General features: G+C 63.3%; 1 protein-coding gene across 10 annotated transcripts in view; it reads left to right on the top strand.

Moving 5' to 3' along the window:
- The window catches only part of RALGDS (ral guanine nucleotide dissociation stimulator), a 32,576-nt gene that overhangs the window by 8,258 nt on the left and 6,947 nt on the right, over positions 1-17,371 (top strand). For 4 of the 10 annotated variants that reach the window (XM_024762251.1, XM_024762253.1, XM_024762254.1 and 1 more), the window contains exons 2-11: positions 10,115-10,225; positions 11,161-11,354; positions 11,871-11,969; positions 12,793-12,986; positions 13,176-13,414; positions 14,163-14,378; positions 14,558-14,661; positions 15,104-15,188; positions 16,475-16,543; positions 16,949-17,044. In XM_024762251.1, coding sequence (XP_024618019.1) covers positions 10,115-10,225; positions 11,161-11,354; positions 11,871-11,969; positions 12,793-12,986; positions 13,176-13,414; positions 14,163-14,378; positions 14,558-14,661; positions 15,104-15,188; positions 16,475-16,543; positions 16,949-17,044 — 1,407 coding nt within the window. Of the gene's footprint in view, positions 1-6; positions 128-10,114; positions 10,226-11,160; positions 11,355-11,870; positions 11,970-12,792; positions 12,987-13,175; positions 13,415-14,162; positions 14,379-14,557; positions 14,662-15,103; positions 15,189-16,474; positions 16,544-16,948; positions 17,045-17,371 lie in introns of those variants that run through there. The other 6 variants (XM_024762252.1, XM_024762248.1, XM_024762256.1 and 3 more) reach the window with 5 other exon arrangements.

The raw sequence follows: 17,371 nt of genomic DNA, 5'->3' as shown, positions 1-17,371 counted from the left end.
GTTTCCGGGCTCCCGGCGGAGCCGCAGCGTGTGGGACGCCGTGCGCCTGGAGGTGGGCGGCCCCGACAGCTGCCCGGTGGTGCTGCACAGTTTCACGCAGCTCGACCCCGACCTGCCGCGCCTGGAGGTGGGTGAGCCAGGCTGGCCCGGCGCTCGGCCGAGCGAGGAGTGGGTGGGGGCCCAGCGTCCTTAGCGGGTCACCCACCGTCAGTGGTGGCGGTCACCACCACCCCCAGTCCGGAGGTTGCGGGGGGGGGGGGGGGGCCTTCCGCAGAAATCCCCCTCCTTGCGCCAACCCCAAGGCAGCCAGGCGGGCGGAGGGGCTGCCGCCAGCCGGTCCAACAGTTTCGGGACCAGAACCGGGTCTTCGTGCCCCCCTCTATCCGTCCCAGTGCGTGACCTCACCGAGCCCAGGTGTGCCACTCCCGCGCCCCTGCAACCCAGGTAGACTTGCTCCCGCGGGCAGTCGCTGTCTGTTTGCGTCTGTGCCTTTCCCTACAGCAGGGCTGGGCCGTATTTAGTCCCCGTGGCCAGGCCGGGGCCGGCTTAGGCAGTTTGGCTTCGAAATGCAGGTGGTGAACTAGTGGTTAGGGCGGCAATCTTCTAGAATCCTCAGAGGCAGTTGGGAGCACAGTGGTCTTACAGACAGCCCCCCCTGGGGGCAGAAGTGGACTCCGATGTTCTGGGCTGCTCAAAGCGGGGGAGTGGGGAGACAGGCCTCCAACCAGTGGGGCCTGGTGTCCAGGCCGGGAGGTTGGGACAAGGGCCTCTCAGGTGGAGGGGTGACTCACTTCTTGATTAGAAAATGCGCCGACACCCCGAATCTGTAAGGATTTGGGAGGATTCAGAACGGGGGTGTGCCTATCATGCATGTGGTTGGGGGAACTAGGTGAGGGCTGGACTCCTGTCTCTAGTGTGCTCTGGGCAGCGGGGGGCAGGGGAGGAGTGCCCCCCCGCCTCCTACCTGACTGTACACCAGCCTCCTACTCCCTGCGGCCAGGGTGGCAGAATCCAGGGTTGGGGCCTGGACAGAGGCCATTCCTGCGTCGGAGGGCTCAGCGGGGTTCCTGAGCCCCCGAGCTGGCGAGGGCCCCTTGGTATCCCTGCTTTGTCACTTTAGGCCCGGGTAAGTTGTAATTGCCAGTCTGGGTCTCGTGCCTCTGTGTCCCCAGTGCCTAGACGGGGCCGGGATGCATACTTACCCGAGGATAAAGCGCATCTCCCTGCCCAGAGTGGGGGGAAGGCAGGGGGTGGAGGGAGCTCTTGGTGGGAGAACCTCGGGCCGGGGAGACCCTTTATTGCTGAGCTTGGCCGGTGGCCCGGCCAGGCACACTCCCCGACCCTCATCCACCCACAGCTCTGGTCTTCATTAGTGGCTGGAGTGAGACCCCTGGGAGGGTGGGGGTGGGCGGCCTGACACCAGCCCAGCACTCATCTGACTTTCATTATGTCTGGCAGCTCTTCGGGCTTTGTGTGCTGGAGGGTCCGGCCTGCGTGCTCGCAGGGGTGGGCCGCTCAGCTGCTTCTCTCCCTCCCTCCTTCCCTCCCTCTGTCTGTCCGTCTGTATCCCTGAGGAACCGAGGGAGAGGCAGAGCTGAGCCCTACCCCTGCCCAAGGGTCTGCCTTCTCTCCCTCTCTCTCTTTTTCCCCCTCTCCCCCTCTCCCCCCTCCTCTTCCTCACTGGCCCCAGCACTGAGATCCAGGCCGTGGCTGCTATTTAGAAATCAAAGGGGAAGCTTCTGGCTGGGGCAGGAAAACCAGGGTCCTGGCAGGAGAGGAGGCCACTGCCGGAAACCAAACACAATGACCATTTACCATGAGCTGGGGGAGGGGGTGGGGAAGTCCCTGTCCCTCCTGCCAACACCCCCACCCCCTCCCATCCTGGGGCCGATTTCCTGGTCGCTGGGGCCTGCCAGAGCTGAAGCGGCTGTTTGTGGTCCCTGTCCTGTCTGGAAACCACTAGGCAGTTTCTGTTTCCTTCCCCGGTCCCCCTTTCCTTAACAAGTCTCCACCCCGTCCTTCCCGCTCTGGGCTAACAGATGTCCTCACACATCTGGGCATCTGCTTATCATCGTACTTCTAAGCCAGGCCACTGCTGACCCAGCCCGGCCTGCGCAATTCTGTGCTTTCTGGAGGTCACCGGGCCCACGCCCCTGCCTCCGTGCAGGCCACTGCCTCAGCCAGGCAGGAGGAGTCCCGGAGTCCGTAGCACCTACTGTCTGCAGACACCACCCCCTCGTTCCAGCTGGCTTTGACCAGCCCTCCCGAGTAGGTGCCGACCCCACTTTATAGGAGACTGGAGCTCAGAGAAGTGAAGTCCCTGAACTAAATGTACACGCGGCCAGCGAGGACGCAGCCGGGATTTGAAGCTGGGCAGTGTTCTGTGCTGGGCGCCTATTGTGTACGAGAGCCCACAGGGATCAGAGAAGGATACCTCGCAGTGAGACAATTACACGTGCCCCAGGAGGATGGTGGAGCTGTTAGGGGAACGGAACCAGGCCCAGGCAGCCCAGAAGTCCCCATGCTTGGTGAAGGGTAGGGGTGCTTATAGGCCAGAGGAAGGTGAAAGTGCTTTGGGCCACAAGACACGGGGCAGAGCTTCAAGGAAGAAACAAGCCCGCAGCTGGACCCTGAAGGTTTTCGATGATAGGTAACATGAGCTGGCACTTGGTGGGAGGCCGTGTGTGAGCAGTTTGCGTGCGTTATGTCTTTTGGGGGTCAGGATCATCTGTCGTCCATTTAACAGATGGAACAACCGAGGTGCTAGATTACACAAACTCGCCGAGCCAGTGAGTGGCAGGGGCGGGAATCCCACCCAGGCAGGGAGCTGCAAGCCCTGAGCGCGGCGTATGTGGGTGGAATGAAATGAGGAAGCCTTCCCGGGCAGAGCAGAGATGTGCAGGGGAGATGCGTCTCCCTCCAGCCTCCGCGCCTCCTTCCCCGTTGTCTGGTCTCTTGATCTCACGGTGTGCAGGGCTCCAGTCTAACCCCCAGGGCTCATTAGCCTTAGGCCAAGAGGCATGACCTGAGAGGTAGGGGTATGTATGTGTGTGTGTGTGTGGTGTGCGTGTGTCTGTGTGTGTGTGGTGTGTGTGTGTGTGGTGTGTGTGTGTGTCTCTGTGTGTGTGTGTGGTATGTGTGTGTGTGTCTCTGTGTGTCTCTGTGTGTGTGTGGTGTGTGTGTGTGTCTCTGTGTGTCTGTGTGTGTGGTGTGTGTGTGTGTCTGTGTTTGTGTCTGGTGTCTGTGTGTGTGTGTGTCTGTGTGTGTGTGGTGTGTGTGTGTCTGGGTGGGTCTCTGTGTGTGTGTGGTGTGTGTGTGTGTGGGGTGTGTGTGTGTCTCTGTGTGTGTGTGTGGTATGTGTGTGTGTCTCTGTGTGTCTCTGTGTGTGTGGTGTGTGTGTGTCTGTGTTTGTGTCTGGTGTCTGTGTGTGTGTGTGTCTGTGTCTGTGTGTGTGTGTGGGGTGTGTGTGTGTGTGTCTCTGTGTGTCTCTGTGTGTGTGTGGTGTGTGTGTGTCTGTGTGTGTCTCTGTGTGTGTGTGGTGTGTGTGTGTCTGTGTCTGTGTGTGTGTGTGTGTGTGGTGTGTGTGTGTGTGTCTCTGTGTGTCTCTGTGTGTGTGGTGTGTGTGTGTCTGTGTTTGTGTCTGGTGTCTGTGTGTGATGTGTGTGTGTGTGTGTAAGTCTGTGTACTGTCATCTTCCAGCCAGGCTTCCCGGCAGGCTCCAAGGGGGCGGCCTCCAGCAACTGCACAGCCTGTCAGGTTCACGAGGGGCCTGACCGGCTGCCACCTGCTGGGCCCCCATGGACTCTCGGGTTCCCCTCTTGCTTTACTCCTCAGGGGCCAGGCTGGCTGGTACTGGGTCCTTGTTCCTTCTCTGGCGGGGAGGACTCCTCCGGACTGGGCACGCTGAGCTGTTTCCCCAGCGGCTCCGGGATGGCCCTGGGGCAGGAGCGGGTGGGGGCTCAGTGCTGGGAGGTGTTAGACCGCTGGCAGGCAGGACTGGGGCCCCATCCTCAGCCTGGAAGTTAGCCGTTTCCGGGCCCTTCTTCACTGCTGGTGAGGAGGGTTTGGAGGAGACTTAGCACCGGCCACCTGCAGCCTCCGAGCAGGCCAGTGGGGGCGGTTTGGGGAGGTGGCGCCCAGCCACCCAGTGGAGGACTGGCTGCCTGTAAGGCCCTCACAGCGTGGCACCATGCTGTGTCCGCCCTGCCTCAGGCTCGGCGTCCGGCCTCTCAGGCTCAGGAGTGCCGCGTTCCTGGACACGTGGCTCCAGTGAAGCCACTGTCCCCAACCCAGTTCTGAGGAGGTGGGAATTGAAGCCTGCAGCCCAGTGCAGGAGAAGCGGAGCTTTGAGCAGCCCCCGGTTTCCATCCCCTGACCAGCCTGTGGCGGGGGGCGGGGGAGGGGGCGAGCCGATGGTTGCCAGAAGGGTGCTCGGTGAGCAGGCTGAGGGCACCCAGCATGGGCCTGCAGTCTGGGAGCTCAGGGAGCGCGTGTTGCCCGGCGTTTTCCTCTCCTCCCCAGGGGGCCCCCGGATGCTGGCACAGCCAGCTCTGCGGGCTTGAGGGAGGAACGATGTCCTTTTGACCCAAGGGGCAGCGTCACACGTGCTGGTCCAGAGCTTGGGCTCTGGAGGGAGGAGAGCTGGGCTGGAAGGCCGACTCAGCCTCTCGCGGCCCTAGACGTGCTCTCGTTCCCTGAGCCTTGGTTTCCTTATCTGGACTCGAGGCCAGTTGCTCCGCCTAGGCTTCTGGTGAGGACCGAAAGAGACAGGCGGCCTGGCAAGCGGTCCCCATGGCGCCTGGTACTGCGTCAGAGCCAGACAGGCCGTGGCTGCCACGATTGTGTCTTCTGACAGGGTGCTGGGGGAGTGCCCGTGCCCAGGGCTCCAGGAGGACGCTGGCCAGCCTGGTCAGCATGGTGCTTCCCAGGCCTGGTTCTCGTAGCTGACCCCAGGCCTGCGGGTGCCCTGGCCATCCTGTGGCAGGAGCCCCGACCAATCCCCTCTCAGTGGAGAGGTGCGGGTGCGAGGGAACTGCCACTCCCCGCCCCCCCGCCCCCCTCTGGCTGTGTGACCTGAGGAAGCCTGTTCTGTCTCTGGTCTCCCTCCCTCTAGCATGTGTGTGACCAGGGGCTGAACTGCACTTTGAGGCTGTGACCGTGGCAGCCACCGGTGGAGCGAGGCCTAGGTGTGTCTCCACGGCACATGACTGTCACGGGCCAGGGTTCAAATCCCTGCCCCGGCTGCCTCTTCCTGGCTCCTGACGGGGATGAGCTCCCCACCTGGCTTTCGCCACCCGTCAAGAGAGGTGTCGGGAGGATTAAATGTGATGAGCGTGCAAAGGGCCTGACACCTGGGAAATGCCCTCAAGTGCTGGATGCTGTGGCCGGTGGTGTTGATGTCAGCTGGCCCTCCCTCCACCCCCTCGTGAGAGGCCACCCTCCTCCTCAGCTGTCACCAGCCATGCCCCCTTGCAGGCCTGGCCCCTAGAGGCCTGACGGTCAGGAGCCGGTCCTGGGGGGGCAGGAGGACGAGGTGGGCAAGGCCAGCCTGAGGTCTGGTCTCTGCTCTCCACTGGCGGCACGTTTCTCTTCTAGACGCTGACGAGTAGCCAGGCTCCGGCTGGCCGAGAAGGCTCTTGGGGAGATGGGTCAGCCTCTTTGGAGGCTCAGCACAGGCTGGTCCCCAAACTGCAGTTTCTGGGGTCACTGAGCTCCCCGGTTGCCCTGCCACCCACGCACCTCGTGTGGTCCCCTACTAAGGCCACCTCTGGGCTGCAGTGCCTGGGGACCAGGAGCGTGGCCACCCCCATCCAGGGCTGACCTTGAGTCCTCACTGGGGGTCTGTTCATGTCCTCGGGCTCAGGGTGCAGGACACCCACCTGGGGTGGGGGCAGGCCCGAGGGTGGCGCCCCGTCGCCCACCGGGAGGGCCACACACATTTGGCGTTTTCTTTCTCCTTCCCTGGGCACACAATCTGAGAGATGAACCAGGGCTTGGACACTTTCTACTTGACCGTCTCCCCTGGGCCTTGGTCTCTACCTCTGTAAAATGGGTGCTCGACTTTGTATTCAAACTGTCCCGGGATCCTGGGATTCGGAGAGACTAAGCAGCCCTGTCTGATCCCTGATCCCTCTCGTGTTTTGGCTCCTGCATTCAGACAGAAGGCTAAAGGGTCGGAAAGCCGCAGCCCTGGTTCCTCCTCTGCACGGATTTAGGATGGCCCGCCCTCCCTTTCACCTGGCCCTCCTCCAGCTCTCCGGGCATCTGGCAGGTCTCCCGGGAGGCTTTCCCTGGCCCCGTGTCCATTGTCAGCTCGCCAGCCACAGCGCCCTCAGGTCCTGTTCCTGGGTGCTTTGTATGCCTGGTGCCCAGCCCCTCATGTCCCCTCTCGTGACCCCTGCCGCCTTCGTCCCCTTGGAGAGCTGCTGCCCTTCGCCCATCTCCCAGCCAGTCTCACTGAGGCCAAGGGCTGCAGGGCTCAGCTGAGCTGGGAGCCAGAGCCCTGCAGGAAAGACAGTACCTGTGGGTCCAGTGGGCCCAGGGCTGCAGGGTGCTGGCGGGTGGCTGGGTCAGGGCCTCGGGTGACCTCTGTGACTCAGTGGGCCTGAGCAGCAGCTCAGCGGGGTGCCATGAGGTCCCCGGGCGGTGATCTCATCCCCCACCCCCCGCTCGCCTGAGTGAGACCAGGTTTCTCCACGTGCAGCCCCAGGGAGGAGACCACCACGTGCAGCCCCAGGGAGGAGACCATGGTGTGGCTTCAGGCCCTCTTCCTCCGTGAGCCCCTGGCCAGTGAGGGGGAGACGGTCTGCAGCCAGAGGCGTCTGTGGGTCTGGAGGCCCCGCGTGGTCTCTAGTTGGAGCTTCCACAGCAAATGTACAGCTGTGTGGGAGGAGAGAGGTCACCAGGATGGGAGAAGGCGCCACCCCCGTGTGTGCAAGCACGAGCCGCCTTCTGGGGGAGATGGCAGGGCTGGAAAAGGCCCAGTAGGTCCCCTCTGTTCTCTCCAGAAATGAGGGTGGGGTCGGCTCCCGGCAACCCTGTTACTCTGTCTTGCGGGAATCAGGGCTCGGCCTGCAGTCAGTTGGGGCCACGGCATCCTGCTGGCCCATCACCCCAAGGAGGCTGATCAGGTGACACACTAACATGTCACCCAGGCTGATTCCTTGTCCCTGGGGCTCCGGGCTGTGCTCCGAGGGACAGCGGGGTATGGGGCACCCTGGTGCCCGTTCTGCCAGCCTCTGCTCACAAGGGCCTGGAGGCATCTTACCACCCTCGCTCCAGACCCAAGTGGTGGTAGGCTCGGCAGTGTGTGCAAGGCCCAGCTGCCAGCTGCGTCCCCAGGCCCTGGGGACATCTGTGGGTGCCTGCTTGGGGCGGGACAGGAGGATCTGTCCCCTGAGGACACAGCCACCCACCTGGTGTTCTTTCCCCCTAAGAGCTCTCTGCTGCCCTGTGGACGCCTCCCCCCAGGGTGTCTGCTGTTTGCTCAGCCATGCCCTCCCCCGGGAGCTCCAGAGCACCCCCAGAGGCTTGGTGCTGCCCACACGGGCTGCCTGTTCCCGGGCCTGTGTGCTGTCTGCTCTGCTAACAGGATGGGTCACCTGTGGGGTCCAGGGCCCAGCTCTTCCTGCCCCAGAGGGTCCCGGGGCAGGTGCCAGGGCTGTCGGCCGCTGTCCTTCTCTGTCCCTGGAAGCGCGGTGGGAGCGCAGAGCAGACGCCCCACTCTGCCGCTTTGTGCCCAGGATGTGGGCAGCAATCTTTGGATCCTGCCCCGCCGTTGTCTCTTGGTCGATGGTTTAAATGGCGCCTGCTCTCTGCGCTGCTTGGACGATCTGGTTTTGTTCCTGCTGCTGGGCTGTGGTGAAGGGCCCGGAGAGGACAGGGTTAGCTCCGCGGGGCTGGAGCAGCTCTCCATCTGTGCCACGAGGCGGTGACTCCCCCTGGCCCAGCATGTACGGCTCTCAGCGTCCTGCCCTGCCCCCCACCGGGCTGGCAGAAGGGGGCCCCTTGGGGTGGGGGAAGGGCTCGGGATCACATGACGCCTGGGCAGGGCAGCCAGCTGTTCCGTCTGCCAGCGAGGCCCATGGCTCACTGCAGAGCCGCTATTTAGACCCGCTCAGGGATGGCGAGGCCTCCCATTGGTTGGCCTGGCCAGGAAGCGCTTCTGTCCAGCAGGCCTTGATGGGGCCCCGCTGGGAGCCAGGTGCTGTGTGTGCTCCCACGGGGTTTGAGTCCCGTGCCCACAGTCAGGCAGGTCCAGCACGGGAACTCTATCAGGACACTGTCTGGCTCCAGGCTGGACCAGAGGTGGCTGGAATCCCCCGGAGAGGGACGGGCCTTTCCAGGGCGGGCAGCAGCCTTTGCGAGAGGCAGTCGAGGACCCCTGAGGAGAGGTAGGGGTGGGTGGACAGGGCCCTGGTCTCACAGGTGGATGGCAGGCCCCTGACATCACCCATCACCGCGGCCTCTTCTAGGCCGGGGAAGGATGTGTGACCCGGGGGAGGAAAGTGCGTATCTGCTTCAGTTCTGCCTCAGGAGGAAGAGTTTCTCCTCCTCGATGGAAGGGCTGGACCTCCCCAGGCGTGGGCTCTTGAGATGAGGGACCTCTACCTGCGGGTTCCCTGCTGACTTCCAAGAAATGCCTGGCTGTGTCTCCGGAGAAGGCGAAGGGTCAGGAGCGCCTGTGTGATTGCACTGGCTTTCCTGTTGGTACAATGCCCAGAGTGGGAGGGCGGCCTTGGGTCAGAGGAAGTAGATTTCCGGAGGATGGCTCCCAGGCCTCCCAGAGCCCTTGAGGCAGGAGGTCCAGGCCCATCCCGCTCCCTAGCCCCTGACCCCAGGGGTGCTGATGTCCGGGGGTACAGCCCACAGGACACTGGGCACCTGGTTCCTACCCAGGGGCCCAGCTTAGGCCAAGGGATTTAGGGAAAGGCTGTCGGTGGGGCCCAGGCTGAGTTAGCACTTCCACTGGGCCTTCTGTGAGCTCCACACCTACCCTGAGCTGGGGCAGTGACCCGTGATCCTAGCTGCTGGCATTGACCATGTGAATGATGGCCCTTTGCCAGCTAGCACCTCCCCCCTCCTCCCTAAACTCTCAGAGGTCTGTCTCTTTACTCCTAGGCCCCCCTCCCCACTGCAAGCTCACCCCATCCCTGGACAGGGGCAGTGGGAGAGGGGGTGGAGAACGACTGAGTGACCTTGACCAGGCCTTGATGCAGCCCCCGGGCCAGCCTGCCCAGCAGGAGGGATCACTGCCTTTTAAAATAAGGGTCTTCCTGCCCGGGGTCTAGGAAGCAGCCAGATGACACCCCCCACCCCACTCCTGGCCTAGCCGAAGTCCCGTGGTTTTGGAGTTCTGTGGAATCCCAGGCATCAGCCCGGATGCCAGCACTGCCGTCATTCTCACGCTGCCCCCATGCACGTGATGACGAGCAGGGAACTGGGAACGCCTCTGTTGCCCAAGAAGGCACAAGACTGAATGAGCAGAAAGGGAAGGAAGTGGCCGTGGCTGTGGCTGTCGAGGATGCCCGCACCTGCCCCAGACCCGGGAGGCTGACTCCAGGGCTGGAGCAGCTGTTGCAGGTGCCGTCTGGGCACGTGAGGGTGAGGGGGCCAGCGGCCTCACGCCCTGGGGGAGGCATCTTCTCGGGGGGCCAGAGCCCCCTAGGTGCAGTGGGCTGAGTTAGGGCCTCGGGGTCCCGGCTCCGCTGTTTACCCTCAGCGGCATGGCTTTGGATGGGTTGCCCTTCCCTTGGCTTCTGTGTAGTCACCTGTGAAATGACTGGATAAGAGTACTCGCCTTGGGGTGGGGGCGGGAGCGGGGGGACCCCCCTGGGCAGGGGCAGGCTGTTGTTGGAACCCCACTGGGTACGTCTCGTTCACACCCAGCCATGGCTGGTGGGGCGAGGACGGGGGTGCTGGGGGCAGTGCCTGCCGCCCCGATAGTAACCCCCGGCCCTCCAGCTGTCGTCCTGTTAAATTCTGGGCTGGAGGTCTCTGTGGCCACCGACCTTTGCCTCATCTAGGGAGCAGGAAGTGGCACGGGGCGTCCCCCTGCCACACAGCCAGGCAGGCCCCGACACCCCCGCCCGGTGGCCGGGCGCTGTCTTTGCAGAGCTCCACGCAGGAGATTGGCGAGGAGCTGGTCAACGGCGTCATCTACTCCATCTCCCTGCGCAAGGTTCAGGTGCACCACGGCGCCAACAAGGGCCAGCGCTGGCTCGGGGTGAGTGTGGATGGGGGGGTCTCCGTGCCCAGAACCCCGACAAGGCCCGGGATGCAGGGGCCACCCTGGCCACTCCACTGGGCTCCCTCCCAGGGCTTTCCTGCCTGGGGGGCCCCCAGCCCTGCTCCCAAAGGAATCTGGGCCCTCAGCCCTCCCCTACTGTCCAGCCCTGGGCTGGGCCAAGTGCATAGTTCTCTGTTCACTTATTTGTATGAACATCAAAAAAAGACACTTCCATACTATTTCCACTTCATCTTAGGCTGGGATTACTTGTGCATTTTGCCCCAGTATTTCTTGTTTTAACGACTGTCCTTCCACACCTTCGCCAAGGCTTTCATCACCTTACTTAGTAGGGCTTTTTTTTTTTTTTTTTTAAACCCAAAAAGGACTCAGCCTACTATATATGGTTCTCTGCAACTTGCCGTCACGGAACACAACTCCATGACCCCTCCAGGTCATAGCGGGGGCCTGACAAATACGTAACATTTCAGAAGGGAGGCTGGTTAGCAACCATAACTCAGCCTTCACTGCCGTGAACCTTGACGGGATTCCTTTCTGCAGCCATTTCCACAGTGCCGCCCCGAATAGCCTCTGGGTCCTAACATACCGTGCCTTTCCACCCCAGGCTGAGCCTCTGTTTTCTCATCTCTAGGACGGGGATGCTTTGCCAGGGATCCCGGGGACTCTGCCCTTAATACGGCAAGGTGCTGTCATTACTCAGCTAATAAAATGACCTGAAGGTGTTGGTATTGCGAGTTTTCATCGCCCCACCTCCAGTTCAAAAGCTGAGACCCTTTTTCTGTTCCGGGCACTCACGTCCCATCTCCGTCCAGAAGTCGCCGGGTGCTTGGGGCTTCCTCTGAGTTCCAGCCCCTGCCCGCCTAGTGGGCCACGGTGCTGTCGCTGACCGTCTGTGCCTCTCTGTCCCACCCCAGTATGAAAATGACTCGGCCCTGAACCTGTATGAGACCTGCAAGGTGCGGACCGTGAAGGCAGGCACGCTGGAGAAGCTGGTGGAGCACCTGGTGCCCGCCTTCCAGGGCAGCGACCTCTCCTATGTCACCATCTTCCTGTGCACCTACCGAGCCTTCACCACCACCCAGCGGGTCCTGGACCTGCTGTTCCAAAGGTGAGCGCCCCGCCCACCCACTGGCTGTGTGTCTTGGGAATGTCGCTTTACCTCTCTGAGCCTCAGTTTACTCACATGAAGGCCGGGCTGCCAGGACTGTCGGATAAGCATGGACAGTGCGGCCCCGCGCCCGGCCCTGTGGAAAGGGCTGCTGAGGGCTGGGGTGGTTTTAATTAAGGTTTTCCTCTGCCCCATGGAGAAGCTCTCTGCTTCCAGCCGCTGGGCAGAACAGTTTTCCCATTTGTAAAGGAGGTTCCAGATTCTGTCTCAGGGATCCCTCCTGGGAGTAGCCAGGGCAGGGCTGGCCGGGGGCCGGCTGAGGGCCCAGGCCCACTCAGGCATCTGTAAGGTACTGGTTGGGCTCATTCGTTCAGCAAATACATACGAAGCGCCTACTGTGTGCAGGCACTTTTCTAGGCACTTGGCTTAATTCAGTGAACGGTGCAGACAAAAATCCCCGCCCTCCCGGGCTTCCATCCTAGCCGGGGGGTCAGCCAGTAACACTAGACGTCATAGCAGGTACGGTAGATGTGACGCCCTCACGGCCTCCTCTAGATACGGGTGTATCCTCCCTTATTCCAGCGAGGACGGCGGACCTCAGGACCAACTGAAAAAGTGAGTAGACTTTGGGTCTGATGGGAGGGGCTGGGCAGAACCCTGGCTGCCACACATCTTGTGATTCCCGCTGCAGAGCTGAGGTCTGGGGGCTTCTCCTGCAGGAGGAAAGGAGTCAGAGAGCTGTGGCTGGGGTCCCATGTCCCCAGGGAGCAGAGGGGAGGCTGGGGGCTCAGAGCCGGCCCCTGAGAGCATCCATCCCCCCTCAGATCCGGGGCCCAGGACAGGAGGTGTGGGGGGCAAGCTGCTGACACTTCAGCCTCGCAGCCCAGTGTGAGTGCTCAGCTGGGGCTCACGGGAGCTCATTCAGGGTCAGGGGGCTGGCTACGTCCCCACCACCAAGAATAGCGTCCCTGGGAGGACGAGACCCGCACTCCGGCGCACAGACCAAGGCAGCCGTCCGTGCGCGAGCTTCCGGTTCAGGTGCGCGAGGCCCGTGAAGGCCGGGCAGGGGCACACTCTGCTTGTCCCCTCCGCCCTCCCCTGTTTATGCAGCGCCTACTGTGTGCGGCCAGGCCAGCGCGACGAACAGAGCGGGCCGGCCCTCCCTGCCCTCCTGCAGTTTCCTTCCCAGTGGGGAGGGCCCGGGGGGCTGGGGGCAGACAGGAGAGAGTCAGGCTCCCCCGAGGAAGGGAGAGGTGGTCACCAGGGACGGAGGGCCCCTTCCTACCAGGCCTGCTGACCAGGCCTGACCCCGCCTGGCAGCCCAGTGCGGGTGGGGCAGGGGCGGGCCCAGAAGCCCATCCCCCATGGGGGAGCCAGGGGAGGGCCGCGTGGAAGGAAAGGCCAGGCCCCTGACTGCTGCCCGCCCGCCTGCCCCCAGTGCCGTCTCCTCCATCCTGGGCACCTGGCTGGACCAGTACTCTGAGGACTTCTGTCAGCCCCCGGACTTCCCGTGCCTCAAGCAGCTGGTGGCCTACGTGCAGCTCAACATGCCCGGCTCCGACCTGGAGCGCCGCGCCCACCTTCTCCTGGCCCAGCTGGAGCGCACAGAGCTCACCAAGGCAGAGCCGGAGGGTGAGGAGCGGGGTCGGTGCTGGACACGCAGGAGTCCCCGGGGCTGCCTCAGACCGTCCGCGTGGGGACCACTGGCGGGGAGACGTCCTGGGGTGCTTCTTGAGCTGAAGCTTCTCTGGAAGGCAGTGATGTGGTTTCTGTCCTGGAAAAAAAGGCAGGCGTGTTGCTGAGCTCCGCTCTTCTTTGCAGCTCTGGCTCCAGCTCTGAAGCCAACTGCAGCCCTCGAGCCAGTGCCGGCTCCAGCTCTAGCACCCAGGCCGGTGCCAGGTCCAGACCTCGAGCCAGCCCTGGGACCAGTACCAGCTCCAGCCGCAGAGCCTTCCTGGCCTTCGCCCGTGGCTGCAGAGAACGGGCTGGGTGAGGAGAAGCCTCACCTCCTGGCGTTCCCGCCCAACCTGGTGGCAGAGCAGTTCACGCTGATGGACGCGGTAGGCAGCTCGTCTCAGCAGGGCGGGCGGGTGCACCTTCCTTCAGGCGTCTGCCCTGCCCTGTCCAGAGCTGATGCCCTGCCCCAAGTCCCATGACAAACCGTGTCGCCTGGGCAGGTCTCCTCACCCGAAGGCCTCGACTCCCCTCCAGGCTGTGGACCCAGGCCCCATCCCTCGCACACGGTGTCTGGGTGGAATGAGGTGGAGCGGTAGAAAGCTGGGCGGGGTCTGGCCCACCCGGTAGCGGACGGTCGCTCACTCCGTGGTCCGCCCCCCCTGCCCCCCACGTCTGCTGAGGAGACCTCACCAGCTTCGGCACTTAGTAGGCACCTGGTGCGTGCTAGAAGCCGTGGCAGACGCAGCCTCTGGTTGTAGTGCCCACGTGAATGGGCATCTGGACAGGGGACAGGCCTGAGGCATGATCAAGGGCTAGAAGCACCACCTGTATGGGCAGGTGTGAGCCGCATCTCGTGCTGGGAGTTGGGGTGGACTGGGGAAGGTGGCCACCTCTCTTTCCTGCCAGGGTCACTCTGGGTCACCTTGCACTGGGTGCCCACAGTGGGCAGGGAACAAAACCAAGAGACACCACCTCCCCGCGCCTCCCCCGGCCGGGCTCGAGCCGCCTCCCCGGCTTCCAGAGCTCCAGCTCTGACCAGTGACCCTGCCGAGGCCTGGGGGTGGGGCTGGGGGGACTGTGGGCGTTGAGCTGGGGTGCAGCAGTGCCGGCTGACCTTCCCCTTGCCCCCAGGAGCTGTTCAAGAAGGTGGTGCCCTACCACTGCCTGGGCTCCATCTGGTCTCAGCGGGACAAGAGGGGCAAGGAACACCTGGCTCCCACCGTCCGTGCCACTGTCGCCCAGTTCAACAGTGTGGCCAACTGCGTCATCACCACCTGCCTCGGGGACCGGAGCGTGACGGCCCGCGCCAGGGCCAGGGTGTTGGAGCACTGGATCGAGGTGGCCCGGGTACGCGGCCGCCAAGGACCCGGGGAGCCCTTTCTGCCCCTGAGTTGATCTCATCCGACCCCAGGAGCACCTCCCAGGGCGTCTGTCCCATCCGGGAGGGGGGTGCCCCCCTAAGAGGGACTGAAGCTGGAGCAGGCGGGAGCTCGGCCCCCTCTCACAGCCTGGCCCCTCCCTCCCAGGAGTGCCGGGTCCTCAAGAACTTTTCGTCCCTCTACGCCATCCTCTCGGCTCTGCAGAGCAACTCCATCCACCGGCTGAAGAAGACGTGGGAAGAAGTTTCCAGGTGGGCAGGCTTCTCCCTGGAGGAGCTCCAGGGTGGACCTGGGGCCTTCCACGGGGCTGGGTGCTGCCTGGAACCTGCCCAGGGACAGCGCATCCTGGGGGCGGGGTCTCTCAGGGCCAGCAGTTCCGCCTCAGGACCCGGTCTCTTTCTCTGGCAGGTACTGGCTTGAGCCACGTTGGGGATTTCATGTGTCTACTTCACCCACACGACTCTGTGCGCTTAAAATCAGAACTGGCCAAAACAGAGCCGCTCAGTCGACTGGGAATGGGGTTCCCCGGTGACCCACATGAGACCCACTCCTCCAGGCCTACCGAGCCCTTAGGGTCCAGCAGAACTCTGTTTGGAAACCACCCATCCAGGCAGTTGGGGTCTCTGGGTCCTCAAATGTTTTTGCCCCCGCACCCCTCCCCACCATGCCCTCCTTTCTCCTTCCTTCCCCCAGGGACAGCCTCCGCATCTTTCAGAAGCTGTCGGAGATTTTCTCAGATGAGAACAACTACTCCCTAAGCAGAGAGCTGCTCATCAAGGTAGAGTCCGGGGGCTCGGGGTGGAGGGGCTTATGTTCCCCCGAAAGTTTCTTCGAAAACTTCTCATGAGATCTGTCGGGTCTGTGGGCAGGTGGGGGGCAGTTTGGGAGATGGGAGGCCCTAGTACAGGGATGGAGCAGGGCAGCTGGGCTGTCCTAGAGCTGCGGGCAGGTGAGGGGCAGGATTAGAGTCTCCTGGGTCCTCACTGGTCCCTCACCCAGCACTCGGGGTGGATGAGGTCAAGGGTGAGGGTCTCTTCCTTCCCCAGACCAGCCTAGCCTGTCCCCACAAAGCCAGGCCCTGCTGTTCCTGTCTGTGCTGACCTCCGAGGGCCAGGCACCCCGCCTGCCCAGGGATGGCACTGCAGGGGCCGCCCAGCCGTCGTCCAAATGAGCAGACCAGGAGGTAGATCTGGGGCCTGGGGGCTCTTCCCTCTGCCTCAGGGCAGACACTGCAAAGGAATCCAGGGACTCTTCTCAGAGTCTCACCACAGGGCCTTTGGTGGCCGTGACAAATGGCCCAGACGGCTTGTGCCAAGTGCACAGGGGTGCTGATGCATTCACAGGGGTCCTTCCCCGGAAACTTCCATACAAAGAGGAAGCAAAGTGTCACCACCCGGTGCTCCCAGCAGCCCCAGCTCACCCTCTCAGAGGTGGCACCAAGGAGACCCCTCCTGAGCGGCTGAAGGCAGAGCTCTGTGCAGGGGACATCCCGAGGGGCTCCGTGGGGTTGTGAAGGCCTTGGCGCGGCAGACACCCTGCTCAGCCAGGCCCCCCCAGACTCCCTGTCCCTCTCTCGATGGCTCGCCCGGCGGGGGGCCGGCACACACCGGAGGCTCTGAGCCCTTCTGAGGCTCATTCAGAGGCAAGGCAATGCCTGTCTCTGGGCTTCAGTTTCCTCATCTGGAAAGTGGGCGAATGCTGACCCCAGGGTGCCAACCTCACGGGGAGGCAGTGAGGTTCAAGGGGGAAGGGAAATCTCCTACCCTCCTGCAGAGACGGGGGGTCGGGGGGAACAGCACAGCCACGGTGATGGAGGTGTGGCGCTGAGTCCTTGGAGACCCCGAGGGGCAGGTGTAATTCTCATCTGTACTTTCCAAGGAGGCCGGGCTGCTGACCCACGTTCCCACACCCCGTGAGCACCCGAGCAGGGGTGCAGATCTAGGAATGGAGCACACTGGGATGGCTGGAGCGTTTGCACCAGTCACCAGGGCCAAGGTCGTGTCTGCTGGTGGTTGATGGGGGGAGGGTCAGAAGGCCTCACCGACCCTGTCCTCGGCCCTGCAGGAGGGGACCTCCAAGTTTGCCACCCTGGAGATGAACCCCAAGAGAGCCCAGAGGCGGCCGAAGGAGGTGGTGAGTGTGCCCGAGGCTGGGAGAGGAGGGGCCGCCCCGAGCCCCCGCTCCTGTAGCTGCGCTGCCTGACATGACCCTTAGTCCGACCTACTCCGGGGCCTGGGGGCGCTGCGCCCTGAACAGCTGGTGTCGGGGGACTAGTAACCACCAGAGCAGGGGCCTGGAAGATCTGGGCCCAGTGGGGATTTGGGAGGGGGGAGGGGCCAGGGGCCATAGATTTTGGAGATTTGCCAAATACCAAGCCTGCAAGGTGACTTGAGGGAGTTTTGGGTCCATGCACGCTGGGAGGGGGACTGGGGGGAAAAGGCTAAAGGTCCCCAGGCTGCTCCAAGTGGGAGGCCCGAGTGGGGCTGAGGGGTTTTCAGGGGAGGGGCCTTGCTCATCAGTTCCGCCCCCCCCACCCAGTTGTCACAGGGTGTCATCCAGGGCACCGTCCCCTACCTGGGCACGTTCCTCACAGACCTGGTGATGCTGGACACTGCAATGAAGGACTATCTGTATGTGAGTCAGCCCAGGGCCGGGGTCGGGGGGGGTCCTGAGCCCCGAGCTCTCAGCAGAGGGTGCACCTCATCTTACGAGAGCCCCCTGGCCGCCCCTGTGTCCCGGGGACACCTGCCTATCTCGGCAGTGAGTGAACAGAGCTTGGTGCCCGCCTGGTGGGGCTCATCAGAGCTGCAAGGGGTTTGACCCAGCAGGACACAGCCCCTCCCTCAGGTGGCGGCCATGGGTGGAGAGGCTGGGCCCTCCAGGGTCGGGCACACGTGGCCAACCTGGCCTTCCTGCCCGAGGCCTCGGTCTCTCTAACTGTCCTCAGACCCCTGAGCCGTG

This window comes from Neophocaena asiaeorientalis, unplaced genomic scaffold (genome assembly GCF_003031525.2).
Source record: "Neophocaena asiaeorientalis asiaeorientalis breed wild unplaced genomic scaffold, Neophocaena_asiaeorientalis_V1.1 scaffold78, whole genome shotgun sequence".
NCBI lineage: Eukaryota > Metazoa > Chordata > Mammalia > Artiodactyla > Phocoenidae > Neophocaena > Neophocaena asiaeorientalis.
Note: the sequence above shows the minus strand (reverse complement) of the source record. Positions and strands in the feature narration are given on the sequence as shown.